General features: G+C 45.7%; 1 protein-coding gene across 1 annotated transcript in view; it reads right to left on the bottom strand.

The window, feature by feature from the left end:
• The window catches only part of zranb3 (zinc finger, RAN-binding domain containing 3), an 82,439-nt gene that overhangs the window by 61,195 nt on the left and 6,435 nt on the right, over positions 1-14,809 (bottom strand). The window contains exons 3-7 of the mRNA XM_080492748.1: positions 13,173-13,191; positions 12,592-12,770; positions 8,028-8,259; positions 3,859-3,944; positions 2,824-2,995 (exon numbers count right to left, since the gene is read on the bottom strand). Coding sequence (XP_080348874.1) covers positions 2,824-2,995; positions 3,859-3,944; positions 8,028-8,259; positions 12,592-12,770; positions 13,173-13,191 — 688 coding nt within the window. The remainder of the gene's footprint in view (positions 1-2,823; positions 2,996-3,858; positions 3,945-8,027; positions 8,260-12,591; positions 12,771-13,172; positions 13,192-14,809) is intronic.

A 14,809-nucleotide genomic window follows, 5' to 3' on the forward strand; every position in this document is an offset into this window, starting at 1 on the left:
AAATAAAATACGAAAAGCAGCATTACCGCCTCCACCGAGTCCCGGCTGATGATATACAGCTGAGGAATCTCATGTTAAATCTTCTCTTATAGAGCTTTAAAATACTCCAATCTGTTCATCCTTGACGCCGTATCAATATAAGTTTTTTTTTTTTTTTTTTTTTTAGGTTTGTTTGACAACTTGAAATCCAATCAGTTACTTCTTGAGGGAAATGTGACTTCAGATTGACAGAAGCCTGAAATACTAGACTTGATACATCGATTGAAATAAACCTTGAGTATTAAGTCAAATTAATCATCATTGCACATCATTTGTTTTTGATTTGAACGATTTTGCTTCAGAAAAATCACACGATGTGGCGCAAACAGACCAATTGCCTGATTGGTGACCAGTTTATCCTCGACTCCAAATACACATTTTTGGAAAACTTGTTAAAAAGAATTCCCCCAAATCATTCCTATATTATCATGAGAATTTCACAAAATAGACCATGATCTTCATCTTTGACCACCGATTGTCTTGTCACTCCAACCAGTTCATCAAATGAACAACAAATTAAAAAAGAAATAGACCATAGTGATGTTCCATTGATCTTCATCGTATGGCCAATCAGGTCATTGTTGAGCTTAAATGAAGCTTGTGAGCCATTTCAACATTCTATATGTGATATTTAAAGTGGAATAATAATGTTAAATGACATAAGTTTGGATTTCTGACAATTGAGCAAAATTTGACTTGAACGCAATACAAAAGATTTTACCGTATTTTCCAGACAACAGGTCAAACTTTTTTTATATAATTGTTTTTGTTTGGCTGCATTCGTACCAAGAAGCAACTTGCGTATCAAAATAAAGCGGTATATACCATCTGGGACCACTAGATGTCACTGTATGACAATTTAATTCTGGTACAGTCTCACAGAAAAAAACTGAACGAGATTAAATCGTAATGAGCAAGAAAAATGTGGCCCAAAAAAGAAAAAATATAAAAAATCGACACAGCAGAATTTCATATTAAAGAAGTATGTAATGTATATGGAAAACAGAAGTAGATCAGCAATGTGAGTGCATCTTACACTTTTTTTATGTGCGACTGATAGTACAGGAAATACGGTAATCGGATTATCCTCGAGTCCATGACTCCAGACATCCTATTTTTTTTTTTTTTTTTTTTTTCCACCGAAGACAAATGATCTGAGCTCAGTCCTCTGAGAACCAAAGCTGCTGTTTCAGCCAACTTCAGATAACACCGCTACTCCCGAGACGTGACGTGAACTTTTCCCAACGTGCCTAATTGGCGCCGATGTGTCGGAACACGAACCATATTTAGCCCCCCAATTAAAGTGTCCCTTAACATTTAGGAAGGCAAAACCCTGCATCATCACTTTTTTTATCCCCCCCCCCCTCCGTATTGTTGTGTCATTTCGGGGAGGACGGCGCATAATTACAGCTCCTCCAGTGCCGAGACGAACACAGTATCTAACACAGCCTCTCTTCGTTGTTCGGGCTCCCGGTGGGACGCTAACCCCCCCGTGACCCCGACGCCGACGGGTCACGTGTACGTCCGTGTCGATCCAGCGCGGCGTGGGCGGCGGGAAAAACTTTCAGGAGGGCTTTAAGAGATACAAACGCCTACACACAAAACATGACATTTACTCTACAAATACCCTCTTTACCATGCCGGAGAAGGAGACGAGAACCAGAAGAGCGAGATTTCACCTTAAAGCCGCAGCTTTAGTGACTCCCAATAACCGCGTGGAGGAATGGAAGCATGATAAATTGGAGTGTTTATTATAATTACCAGCTTCTTGTGCTCTTTGCTTTACTGGCGCATCATCTTACAGAAAAGTACATACATAAAATATATCTAGTAACTCAGATCTTCTTCGCATAGGAGCACTGTTTATAATGTATGGCCGTTCTTTAAGGGAGACTAATGCCCGCTGAGAGACTTTGTCTTTTAAAACAGAAAAACGATGAAATATGTGTGATTTTAATCAGCTTTGTGCACCTTTGCAGTAGGCTCATTGTAAATTTGCAGTTATCCTGATACTGAGTTTAAACCTTAGGGACGTAAATATGTTTCGCAAACAAATCAGGCTTAAAATCTGAGCTTCTTTTTTAAAAATAAATGACAAAAAATGTGTGATTTTAAGCAGTTTTGTGTCACTTTGTAGTTGGTTTTATACTGACTTTAAACTTGAGGTATATAAACTTAAATCACAACAATTCAGAGTTAGAAGCTGAGATTTCTTTTCACTACAAATGATCACATGTGTGATTTTATAAGAAAAAAAAATTGCCACTTTGCAATTGATTTGTTTGGTCATTTGCATGTATTTTGACTTTAAACATGTTTTGCAATATAGATTCTCTGTAACAAAATTATGAAATAGGTGTGATTTTACGCAGTTTTGTGCCACTTTGCAGTAGACTGTTTAATTTGCATGTACGTAGGGTTAAAATCTTGAGATTTCTTTTAACACAAACGATGAAATATGTGTGATTTTACGAGGTTCTGTACCAGATTTGTTGACTTTAAAAATGTTTTGCAACAACTCAAGGTTGAAACTTAAGAGCTTCACCCCAAAAAAGTAAAAGAATATGCGTGATTTTATTCAGCTCTGTGCCACTTTGTCGTAGATTTGTTGTAAATTTGCCGCCATCCCGGTGCTGACTTCAAACTCGAGGTATATAAACACGTTTCATGGATTGACAGCCGACGCTCATTTGAAGACATCTATGACCCTTAATTGTTACAAATGGTGAAAAACGACAACATTTATTGAGGTAAAGTCATATTTTATATGTGGGGGGGGGTTACCTTTGCAGCCTCTTTGGGCAGATCGAAGGGGATTCGCTGGCGGACTTTCGCCGGCAGCTGCGTGAGCACGTCGGCCTTCAGACGGCGGACCATGACCTCGCTCAGCCGCCGGTGCAGCTCCTCCAGGTTGGACGCGCCGCGACAGTCCCACTGCCGCCGAGGCCCGAAATACCTGCGAGGGGGGAGATTAAACGGAGGTGCAGCTGCTCGCGGATTCGTTTCTTGTGTTGTTGTTGTTGTTGTTTTCCTAACTTCTGAAGAAAACACTTATTTGCAGCGATGCCCCGGAGGAATCGTTAAACACGTTTAAGCGTTCCCACTCGGGAGCCGCCTGGCGATGCAGCAGCTTTCCTGTCGTTTACTGCTGAGCAGCCGAGGAAACGGAGGGGTGGGAGGGGGGGGGAGGGGAGGGTTCTTCTTCTTTGGCTTAAAGGCACGTTGCAGAGCAGGAGAACTATTTTGTCTAATGGCCACGGCAGCAGGTTCATCCCCCCCCCAAAAAAACTTTTCGCAATTCGTCAGCCAAACGGAATTTTGAGAATAGAACTGGCCTCCCGCACAAAGCCTGGTTATCGGCCATTTTGGCTGCGAGCGCGGACAAGACTTAACGCGCCAGGAATTCGCAAAAGTGTGTAAAGTCGGCGAGCTGCTTGAAGGACGAGGAAAAAAAGAAATAAAAAATCTCCCGCCGCGCGTGCACCCGCAGCTGTACCCAGCCGCCGAGGAGGGAGACGGGGAGCGGGTATTCCCCCGTCGCGCAAGTCGACTCTTAGGAGTGTTACCAGCGGCGGTCGCCAAGCCCCGACTTTGATGGGACATCCAAAAAAAAAATGAATCGATGCGCCCGGTGCGTTTGTTCGCACATGCAAGCGATCGCCCGCTGGCAAGCGGCTTGAGCGCTCTGGCTCCGACGGCGCGTCTGGCGCCGACCACAAAAGCCGCGACTGCAGACTCAGGTACGGCCCACCTCATCCCAGCAGACACAATTAACGGCGGGAGGAAAGACAAAAACGCGCGAGCGCCGGTCGGACCAACCTGTAATGGGCGTTGCAGTACTTCTTGGCGAAGTCGGTCCACGTTCCAAACCTCTTGGGGTGGAGGGCGTCGAGCTGCATGAAAAGCTGCAAGACAGACGGACAGGTGACGTGTTTGCACGCTCTCCCATGCATGAAAATCAATCGGTGACCAAAAAGTTGCCGAGTCAGCGTGAGACGACTTTCTGCGCCATGAAAAACATTGCGCTGACGAAAACCACACAGTATACGTCCGATTGTTCCAGAATCGTGGATCAATCATCTTGACCTTACCGGAACCCGGACCTGGACCTGGACCCACCACCAGTCTGGGTTCACATGCACACAAAGAACATGCAAACCGCGACAGAAAGGTGTGTTGTCGTACTGGAGAGCGGTCTTGGTCGCAAGATCACATTTTCGAGGTTTTGGTCATGACTCGGACTTGGCTCCTTCAAGTCTTGGTCTTGAGATGCTCTGGTCTTCGTCACTAAAAGTCTCGGTCTTGTCTTGGTCTTCGGATGTCCTGGTCTCGGTCTTGATTCAGTTGAACCTTAAAAATCTGGTCTTTTCTTGGTCTTGGAATGTTCTGGTCTTGGTATTGACTCGGTCTCGGCTTCTTTGTCTTGGTTTTGACTCTGAGCTTGGTCTTGGGATGGTGTGGTCTTGGTCTCAGCCCGTTAAAGTCTTGGTCTTGGAGGATTCCGTGGTCTTGGTCTCAGCCACTTACAGCCTTGGTCTGGTCTAGGATGCTCTGGTCTTGGTTCCTTAAAGTCTTGGTCTTATCTTGGTTTAGGATGCTCAGGTCTTGGTCTAGATTCGGTCTCAGCCCCTTAAAGTCTTGGTCTGGAGACGCTCTGGTCTTCATCACTTAAAGTCTTGGTCTTGTCTTAGTCTTCAGATGCCCTGGTCTTGGTCTTGATTCAGTCTCCCCTTAAACACCTGGTCTTTTCTTGGACGAGGATGCTCTGGTCGTGGCTCCTTAAAGTCTTTGTCTTGGTCTTGATCTGGTCTAAGGTTAGCTGGTCTTGACTACAACACTACTATGAAGCACGAGTTCTAAAAAAAGTTTGAAGAATCGGATCACGTTGCACCTTTTCACTGCAGCGTGATCAACGCATGTGATTAAACCACAGACCACCACGTTGCTCTAGACCACGTTAATCCGAATGAGGATTCATTTGTACGTTAGAGAGACATAAACTCACAAATTGAGGAATACACCTTTAAAAAAAAGCGAGAGGAATTCCACACCGACAATTAAAAAGTGGAGCCACTTCTCGACGGACTTCCTGAACCTACCCCACTTTTTCTACTCGTGAAACTTTAAGTGTGTCTCCAGCAACTCGGAGCATCATTAAGACCGAACGCCACTTTAGTTCCCGTCCCAACCTTTGCCGATTACTCTACTGTCACCGTCCCGGCTCGTTCAAGGTCCCTCAGTCCTTCGCCTAGTTTACCGTCCCCCCCCCCCCCCCCCGCGTTGTGCGGATGCGCGGCAATTTGTGTCGGTTAATCGGGTCACGCCGCCGCGCGCAACTTTGAAAACGTGAAGACGGTTGACTTCTGGCGCAAAAAAATAAAAGGCCGGGGTCGTCGGCGTATCGCAGCGGACGGGTGTTATTTTAAAGAGTGCATTGAGATCGCAGATTGCAACAGAGTCTGTGTGTGTGTGTGTGTGTGTGTGTGTGTGTGTGTGTGTGTGTGTGTGTGTGTGTGTGTGTGTGTGTGTGTGTGTGTGCAAACCGCCTGTCAATTTTTCAGCATTTGCAGCAATTTTCCCCCGGCGAGTAATGACAGGTAATCATCGGCGAGGCGATCTGAATGAGCAGCGCTATTCTAAATTTGTTCAACAGGAAGCTTTGCTTTTTTTCTTTCCCCCCCTTCTACACCCCCCCCCCCCCCAACACTCCTCACACCGTTGATATAATAGGTGGGAGGAATGAGGGCACATCATGAGCGGTGCGGCATGCCCTGAGCTGTGTGCTAACTCGATGTCAGAGCCACAGTGAGTAATGATGGCAGCGGGGAGACTGGCATGGACAGGGGGGGTGTAGGGGGTGTAGAGGGGGTGGAGGGTGGGGGGGCTTATCATGGTTTATGCTGTGGATGATAAAATGTTATATTCAGTTTCAGATTCCAGTGGCAGCAAGAGGGAGAGAGGAGATGATATCGTAAGAAAAGAAAAAAAAAAGAAAAAAAAAACCTCACCACTGCTGGCATGGCAAAGACAAGATGGCATGTCTAACACACACACACACACACACACACACACACACACACACACACACACACACACACACACACACACACACACACACCTCCGTGGCACACCTTCTCCCGTTTTTCCCTGCAACTTCACTTTGTTTTTGGAATTAATTAGCCGCCTGAGTCTCATCAGTTAATTATCGCGATCGGGTCGAGGCAATAATTAAGTTTTCTTCACAGCGATGACAGTGCGAACCCCCCCCCCCCAAACACCCCCCCCCATTATAAATAGCTTTAACAAAAACGCGATGATGTCAATCCCAGCCACAACGTCTGCTGACAGTGTTCGACTCGCTCCACTTTAAATTTAGCTGCGAGTGTCGAAGTCATCACTTTTTATGCCTGGAGCTGCAGCAGAAGTACATTTTTTTTCCATTTTTTCCATTTTTTATAACGGTGCCGCTCGGTTTTCGGAGCACTTAGAAAACACTCGGTCCCCGGATGGATGTGTCGAGGCGCCGCAGCAACACACCGGATTGAAATCCTCACATTGTTATAATCAAAAAGGTCGTCCGCCCGTTCTACATCGCGGAAGTCGGGGAAAAAAAAGAATTCTTCTCTGTTTTAAAGATACTTAAAGATACTGAAGTTAAGACAAAACGTGTGCGGGCATGGTGTGTGTGTGTGAATGAAACCGAGAAAATAGAAAAAATAAGTTTGAGACTCCAAAATCTGTATGAAAGTTCTATTTTGATAAGGCTGTACAGATTAGAGGCCTCGGAAGTGGAATAATTCCATTTAATATATAAAAAACTAAACACTTTTTAGCATTAATTTCCACTCACAAAACGTGTAGGAAGTTTGAATATTTTAAGTTGTAAAATCCTCTTATAGGTGAAGGTACATGGAGATTCACAGGTACAACATGCAAATTCCACAATAAAAGGCTAAAAAAAACTCCACTTTTCGGGCTCGATTTATTTTGCATTTTTATTGATTGATTTCAAAGTGTGGGCGTGGCTTAGCCGTGCAGAAACTGATGTCACACGCTCACATGCACCAATCAGGGACAAGCAAGCCGTTGTTTTTTTTTTTTTTTTGCTTTTCCCACCCGAAACGAAACTTCAAATATTTACGCCGACTCATATTCGTGCAACTGGATTGTGTTTTTGCATATGTATTTCTGCAGCTGGACCGAAAGTAATCCCCGTTCCGATTCAGGAAACACAAGAACCCGCCATTAGGCGACAGGAAGTGTCGCCACTGATCACGATATTCGGCGCTCGCAAAGATTTTGGAAGGCACAAAGTTTTCCCGGTGATGGACTACGTCTGCAATCTCAACGTAGCATATATATATATATATATATATATATTTAAAAAACGATATAATAAATCATTAGAGGAGGAATAGCTCAGCCGCTGTCCTGTGAACAGCCCTTCTTATTGTCTCTAAATTCAATAGTCGCCACCCCCCCCCCCCCCCCCTCCTTCCGCGCGCTTCTTTTTATTACTTGTCTCATTTATTGCGGTGCAGTGTCTCTTCATATCGGGCTTTGTAAATGAAGTTTTTGCAACAAAGGTTATTGAAATAAGACCACGGGATCCTGGAGGATAAGTGACGCGGGAGAGAGTTAATTGGCTTTTTGAATGTTCGATGGGAGTACACGCTGCTCCGGGGCAAGTTACCATGGCGATCTCACCTACGCCGCAGACCCGGAGAAGCCTTTTTTTTTTCTCTTCCCCGTGAGCCAACCGCCTAATCTCTCCTCAGGAGTGTGAATTTCCTTGGATACATATGGATTTTGATAACCTGCCGAATGAGCTCTTCCTCATTCTCGCCTCTCTGTTTGAATTTTTTTTTCTTTCATTAAAGATTCAAGCAATTTTCTGACTCGTCATACGTGGAGACAAAACCACTCGAATCTGTATCCTCCCCCCCCATGAGGTGTCATTAAATTCTCATTTAATCAAATTTTATTACCTCCTCAGGTCGACCCAGGGCGGGCGTGCCGGTGAGGAGGACGGCCCGCTTGGCGCCCTGAATGAGAGGAACGAGGATCTTGGTCCGGGCGGCGTTACGGGACTTGAGGTAGTGCGACTCGTCCGCCACGACCACGGCGAATCGCTGGCGGGTCAGAGCGTCCACCAGGGGGCGCGCGTCCGTGGTGAGCAGGCCATAACCCAGCACGGTCACCTTACTGCTGCCGATTCTCCTGAGAAGATGAAGGAATATGAGGAATGACAGGATGAGGAAGGATTGCGGTCCAGATTTTGGATGAAAACATCAGTTCTGCTCCGTTTAACATTCGTTTGGTGGGATGAGTTGACACAAGATGAGACTGAACGAGACATAGGACAAGATGAGACGAGGTAAAAACAAGATGAGACAAGCTGAGACTAGGAGAGACTAGATAAGATGAGGTGAGACCCGATGAGACAAGGTCAGGCTAGGTGAGACAAGACGAGACTTGGTGAGACAGCATGAGACAAGATGAGATGTAGTAAGACGAGGTAGGACAGTATGAGACGAGGTGAGACAAGATTAGATGAGACAAGGTGAGACGGGATGAGACCAGGTAAGACAAGATGAGATGAGGTGAGACAAGATGAGATGAGGTCAAGCAAAAAGAGACAAAGTAAAACAGACAAGGTAAGACAAAATGAGATGAGACATGATGAGATGAGGTAAGACAAGATGAAATGATATGAGGTAAGGCATGATGAGACGAGGTGAGACAAGATGAGATGAGGCAAGATGAGACTAGGTGAGACAGCATGAGACAAGATGAGATGTAGTGAGACTAGGTAGGACAGTATGAGATGAGGTGAGATGAGATGAGACTAGGTCAAGCAAGAAGAGAAAGTAAAACAAAATGAGACAAAGCAAGATGAGACAAGGTAACACAAGATGAGATGACTCTAGACATGATGATATGAGGTAAGGCAAGATGAGATATGAGGTAAGGCATGATGAGACGAGGTGAGACAAGATGAGACTAGGTAAGATAAGATGAGATAAGACAAGTTAAGAGATGATGAGACGAAGTAAGACGGGATGAAATGAGACGAGGAAAGGCATGATGAGACGAGTTAAGACAAGGTTCTCCTAAAAAGACAGGACAAGGTAAGATCAGACAATGTGAGGTAAGACAGGACATGAAAAGACAAGATGAGACAGTTAAACAATATGACATGAGGTGTGAAAATATGAGACCAGGTGAGAGAAGACCAGATAAGACAGATGAGCCGAGACAAGACAGGCTATGGAAAGGTAAAGTAAAACAGAGATGAGACAAATTCAAACAAGATAAGACAATGAGACAAGGTGAGACAAGATGATACGAGATGAGCCCATTTCAACCACTCCCATGACGCACACAAATCTGCATTTATTTGACAAGGTGGGACAAAACTGTGACGGGTGTGAACATCGTTGGACGACACCGGCAGTCGAACACACTCGGGTCCCGCCACCAACCCAACGTTGTTTTTCCACCGGGCGCCGTCAATATGTCAGCAGTCCGACGTAAACACCGACTCGACATCTGTTTGAGTGCTTCTGCGTTTAACGTCTCCGCCGCCGAGCCCTCGAGGTAAAGCAAATCGCAGAGGTGCGTGAACCACGCCGCCGCCGCCAGGCCTGAACTTCTCTCCTCCCTCGGTAGAAAATCCATTACCGCCGTGCCGGGTTGCGTTTTCTACACAGCTCGGCAAATGCCATGCGTGCGGCCACACGGGCACAGATAAACAAACGACCATCATCCGCGTGGAAACTCGATAAAGATCTCCGGGAAATCAAAACGCATCTGTCGGGCTTCGATCCTTCACACACACACACACAAACACGCACACAAACACACACACAGGAACATGTGAGTGAAAATACCAAGAGAAGGTGCCCCCCCCCAACTCAGTCATTAACACATCCAGTTCAAGGACACGCTTTCCCTTTCACAACCTCTTTGCACCTCATCTGCACTTCATCGTACAAGTGAAAATCTTTCTTTTTTTTTTTAAAAAGACAAACTATGTAGGAAAGTTGAGAAGATGACGAAAGCAGAAAAAAACGCCACCGAGCACTTCCTGCCTCGGCGAAAGATTCCAGCCCCAGTGCAACAACAAGGAGTTAGTAGGGCCGCGTTGGGCATGTGCAGTAGCAACGTTTCCACCGTCTACATGGAGACGGAGCCCGGGGGTACAGAGAGTGTTTTCCTCCACTTCCACGGGGATGCAGCATTTTCAAAAAGTTGCGTTTGTCCCAGTTCCACGGAGACAGAGTTGGAGCATTTTTGAAGATGTGCACTTGCCCCCGTTTCCACGAAGGGAAAAGTTGCATTTTTCCTTGTTTTCACAAACAAAAGTATCATCTCCCGCCGTTTCAATAGAAATGCAGTGTTTCCAAAAAGTTGCGTTTCCTTAGAGACGGAGTGTTTTCAAAAAGTATTATACCCCCCCCCCACCCGTTTTCACGGAGGGAAAAGTTGCCTTTTTCCTTGTTTTCACTTAGATGGAGCATTTTTGAAAAGTATCATCTCCCACCGTTTCAATAGGAATGTATCGTTTCCAAAAAGTTGCGTTTCCTTAGAGACGGAGTGTTTTCAAAAAGTATTATTCGCCCCCCGTTTCCATGGAGATGGGAGTGTTTTCGACAAGTTGCGTTTTCCCCCATTTCCACGGAGTCGGAGCATTTTAGAAAGTTGCGTTTTCCTCCGTTTCCATGGAAACGTTTAGTTTTTTTGGTCTTTCAAATAGTTACATTTTCCTCATCTTCCACGGAAAAGGAGCATTTCCAAAAACGCGCGTTTTCCCCACGTTTCCAAGGAGTCGAAGTGTTTTCAAAAAAGTTCCACCTTGGGAGCAGTTTTCAAAATGGAACCGAACACCCGAAACACACCTAAAGTTCCGCGTTTTCACTTGAAAGTTGTGTAAAAAAGGCGGGGCCTGGGTCCGTCTTTGTAATTGGGCTCCTGGCTCTTTCCACGGGTTTCCTCTTTCTCGGTAGTTTTTTGACGCTCTGCCTACATCTGGGATCGACTCCAGCCACCAAGAGTTGGATGAAGCCGTACGAAAGACGGATTATAGGCTGTGAAAGGGAATAATCCCTGTGGGCTTTGGGATTGTGGCCTCGCCAATACGAGTAAACGTGTGGATTTGAAACCTTGAGGAAAAAACCAACCGTCCAAGCACCTCAGGTGGAATCAGGTTTTTAGAAACTGCAAACTGTGTCTCCGACTCACTAAACCGTCATATATGATATGTTTTAACACAGACGTCGCCGCGAGCTTTCACGTCGAAAGAAATCCAAAATTTACGTGGTTATGTTCAAGTCATCCGTGTTTAAATTGTGATTTAGTGTAAAAAAATTGACTGAGAAATAAGGCGGCGTCTGGCTTCCTGAGAAAGTGTCCGAATGACCTTTAACTGAAAGCAAAAAGAAGCTTTAATAACCTGTCAAGATAAAACAGTTTGATCTCCAAGCTTTATCAGTTTGACAATATTAGCCTTTAATTTGAAAAAGAAAAAAAAAGAAAAAAAAAGTTATTTGACCAACGGAAACGGGGCAAATTAGGCCGATGAGACATTTTACAGTCTGTTAAAGGAACATTATTAGAGCATATCACACGTCCGGTACAGGTCAAAGACGGCCCGCAGGGGGCGCCAGTCCGGCCAAGCAAAAAAGAAAATTTGAAGAATTTCGAAGAACATATTGACTTTTATTTTGTCGTTTTTAAACAGATTTTAAGTTTTTGTAGTTGTGACTTTTGCTGTTTTGTTGTGATTTTTTGTTGTTATGTTGTGATTTTTTTCTGTTTTGTTGTGACTTTTACTGTTGTGATTTTTTCTATTGTGTTGTGACTTTCTGTCGTGATGTTTTGTTGTGACCTTTTGTTGTGAAACTTGCTGTTGTGACTTTTTGTTGTGACTTTTTCTATTGTGTTGTGACTTTTTGTTGTGACCTTTTCTATTGTGTTGTGACTTTTTGTTGTGACTTTTTGTTGTGTTGTGACTTTCTGTTGTGAAGTTTTGCTGTGACTTTTTGTTGTGACTTTTACTGTTGTGATTTTTTCTATTGTGTTGTGACTTTCTGTTGTGATGTTTTGTTGTGAAACTTGCTGTTGTGACATTTTGTTGTGACTTTTGCTGTTTTGTTGTTACTTTTTGTTGTTGTGATGTTTTGCTGCGACGTGTTGTTGTTGTGTTGTGATTTTTGCTGTTGTGACTTTAACTTTTGTGACTTTTGCTGTTTTGTTGTGACTTTGTTGCTGTGAGTTTTGTTGTTGTGATGTTTTGTTGTGACTTTTGTTGTTGTGTTGTGACTTTCTGTTGTTGTGATGTTTTGCTGCGACGTGTCGTTGTTGTGTTGCGACTTTTGCTGTTGTGTTGTGTCTTTTTGTTGTTGTCCACACACGTTTACACACCGATGGAGGCGGCCACCCTGCATTGGGAGCCTAATTGGCCTTATATTGCGATTGCGGTCATTTTCAGTCGTAATTGTTTGTTTGTTTGTTTGTTTGTTTGTTTGTTTTGCGGACGCGTGGACCTACACGGTGTCACTCTTGGTCTCCACCAGGTTGATGTCTCCGGGCTGCAGCTCGGGGATCCACCTCTCCAGCTCCTCGATCCAGGGGTACTTGAGGGAGGAGGGCACCACCACCAGGACGGGCCACTCCCCCCTGTAGGCCGACACCACCGCGATGGCCTGCACCGTCTTCCCCAGACCCATCTGTGTGGGGGGGGGGGGGGGGGGGGGGGGCGAGCGAGTCCGACACACGCGTGGGGAGAGAGAAGGAAAACAAGTCAATCGCGCAGCGACTCGGCGGCAAATTGTATATGACGGCCAAGCTGATGCGAGGCCCGTGAGTAATAAGGTCTCCGAATGATTCCCGTGTCAAAACCGATTAGGCACATGGGACCGCGGCGCAGGGCTGACAAATTAATCTGGAAGGCATGCAGCGAAGTCTCAGGTTCTTCTTCTCTCTCTCTCTCTCTTTTTTTTTCTTCCCTAATTTGAAAATAGATTTCGTGATCCAGCGCAGTGTGTGTGTGTGCGTGTGCGTGTGCGTGTGCGTGTGCGTGTGCGTGTGTGTGTGTGTGTGTGTGTGTGTGTGTGTGCGTGCGCGCTTACCTCATCGGCGATCATACACCTGTAAAACACAAGAAAAGTTCATGAGACAGCGAAGCGCATTTCGGTTCAGGGAGCTTCGGGTTTCCAGAGAAGCCTCATTAGAGGTTTTTTTTTTTTTTGTATTAAAACAAAAAAAAGAAACATGAGTGGCCAAATATAATGATTGGATTTAATGAGTCCGCTGAGAATTAATCAGCATTAATCAAGGAAAAGCAAAATAAGAAACATTTACTCGTTTAGCACGGAATATTTTCAAAGACTTCACTTTCTCTTGGACGTGTTAATCAATGTGAAAAGAATCGCCCAGTTCAGTCTATGTGGACAAATTTAAAGGAGTCGGTACTCTGAAATGCACGCCGCCAACACAAGGCTTGAGTGTAAAGTTCGCCGACGTGGCAGTGCACAACTTCATGAAAAACGCCCAGTCGCCGTAGAAACAGGGGAGAAGGCAACTTTTTGGAAAACGCTCCGATTCCATATCGGTGGAAACTGGGGGAAAAAAAAACACGAGTTTCTGTACAGGCAACTATGTCTCTGTGGAAACGGGGGGGGGGGGGGGGGGGGGGATACGCAACTTTTTGAAAACGCTCCGTCTCTGTGGAAATGGAGGGAAAACGTAACCCTTCGAAAACGCTCTGTCTCAATGGAAAATGCCACTTTATGAAAATGCTCCAATTCCGTCTCTGTGGAAACGGGGGGGGGGGGGGGGGGATACACAACTTTTTGAAAACGCTCCGTCTCCGTGGAAATGGGTGAAAATGCCACTTCATGAAAACGCTTTGACTCAGTCTCTGTGGGAAAAGGGGGGAAACGCAACTTATTGAAAATGTTCCATTTCTTTTGAAACACGGTGATATGCAACTTTTTTTTTTTTTTTTTTTTAAACGCTTAGCCTCAGTCTCTTTGGAAACGGGGGGGGGGGGGGGGGGGACGCAACTTTTTGAAAATGCTCCGATTCCAGCTCTGTGGAAACGGCGGAAAACATGACTTTTTGAAGGTTTTCGCAGTTTTCTGGACTGACTGACCTACTGGCCTGACCTGGTGGCGTATATATGGGGGGGGTCCAGGAAAAAGCCCCATTAGCAGAAGTTGAGAAGTCGAATGCTGCGTTTCCATTTATGGCTCGTTCACGTTTGGCGGCAGAAAACTGCACTCTGGACCCACGACTGTGTAAAAAAATCCAAACATGGAGCACCTTTCCATTCAGCCTTTTGTGTGGCGTCCAACCTCTGAGCGCCCCCTCCTCCCCTGCATGCTGGGTCCGGTCCTACCCAGGGATGGGGGGGATGGGGGGTGGGGGGGATGCCAGATTGAGGGTACACTCACCACATCGGCGCGCGGAGGTCAAAGCCATTGAATCATCGAGGGCCGGCCGGGGAGCTGGCGGAGCCCATTTCCCTGACACTTTGGGGCTTGTGGGTTTCGGAGATAACATTAGAAAAGATGCTGCGGCGAGGGGATGGGGGGAAGTGGAGGGGGGGGGGGGGGGGGGGGTTACATGCCGTCGTCAGGCAACAGCACTGCGGCGTGCTCGCAGTCTCAAACCGTCAAGACGACACTCAGGTTATTTAAAGGAGGATGATTAATGTGTTGAGAAATGGCAAGCACCTGCCCCAGCCGCACTCCCTTCCCCGGTT

The sequence above is a fragment of the Lipophrys pholis genome (genome assembly GCF_963383615.2).
Source record: "Lipophrys pholis genome assembly, chromosome: 23".
NCBI classification, from domain to species: domain Eukaryota; kingdom Metazoa; phylum Chordata; class Actinopteri; order Blenniiformes; family Blenniidae; genus Lipophrys; species Lipophrys pholis.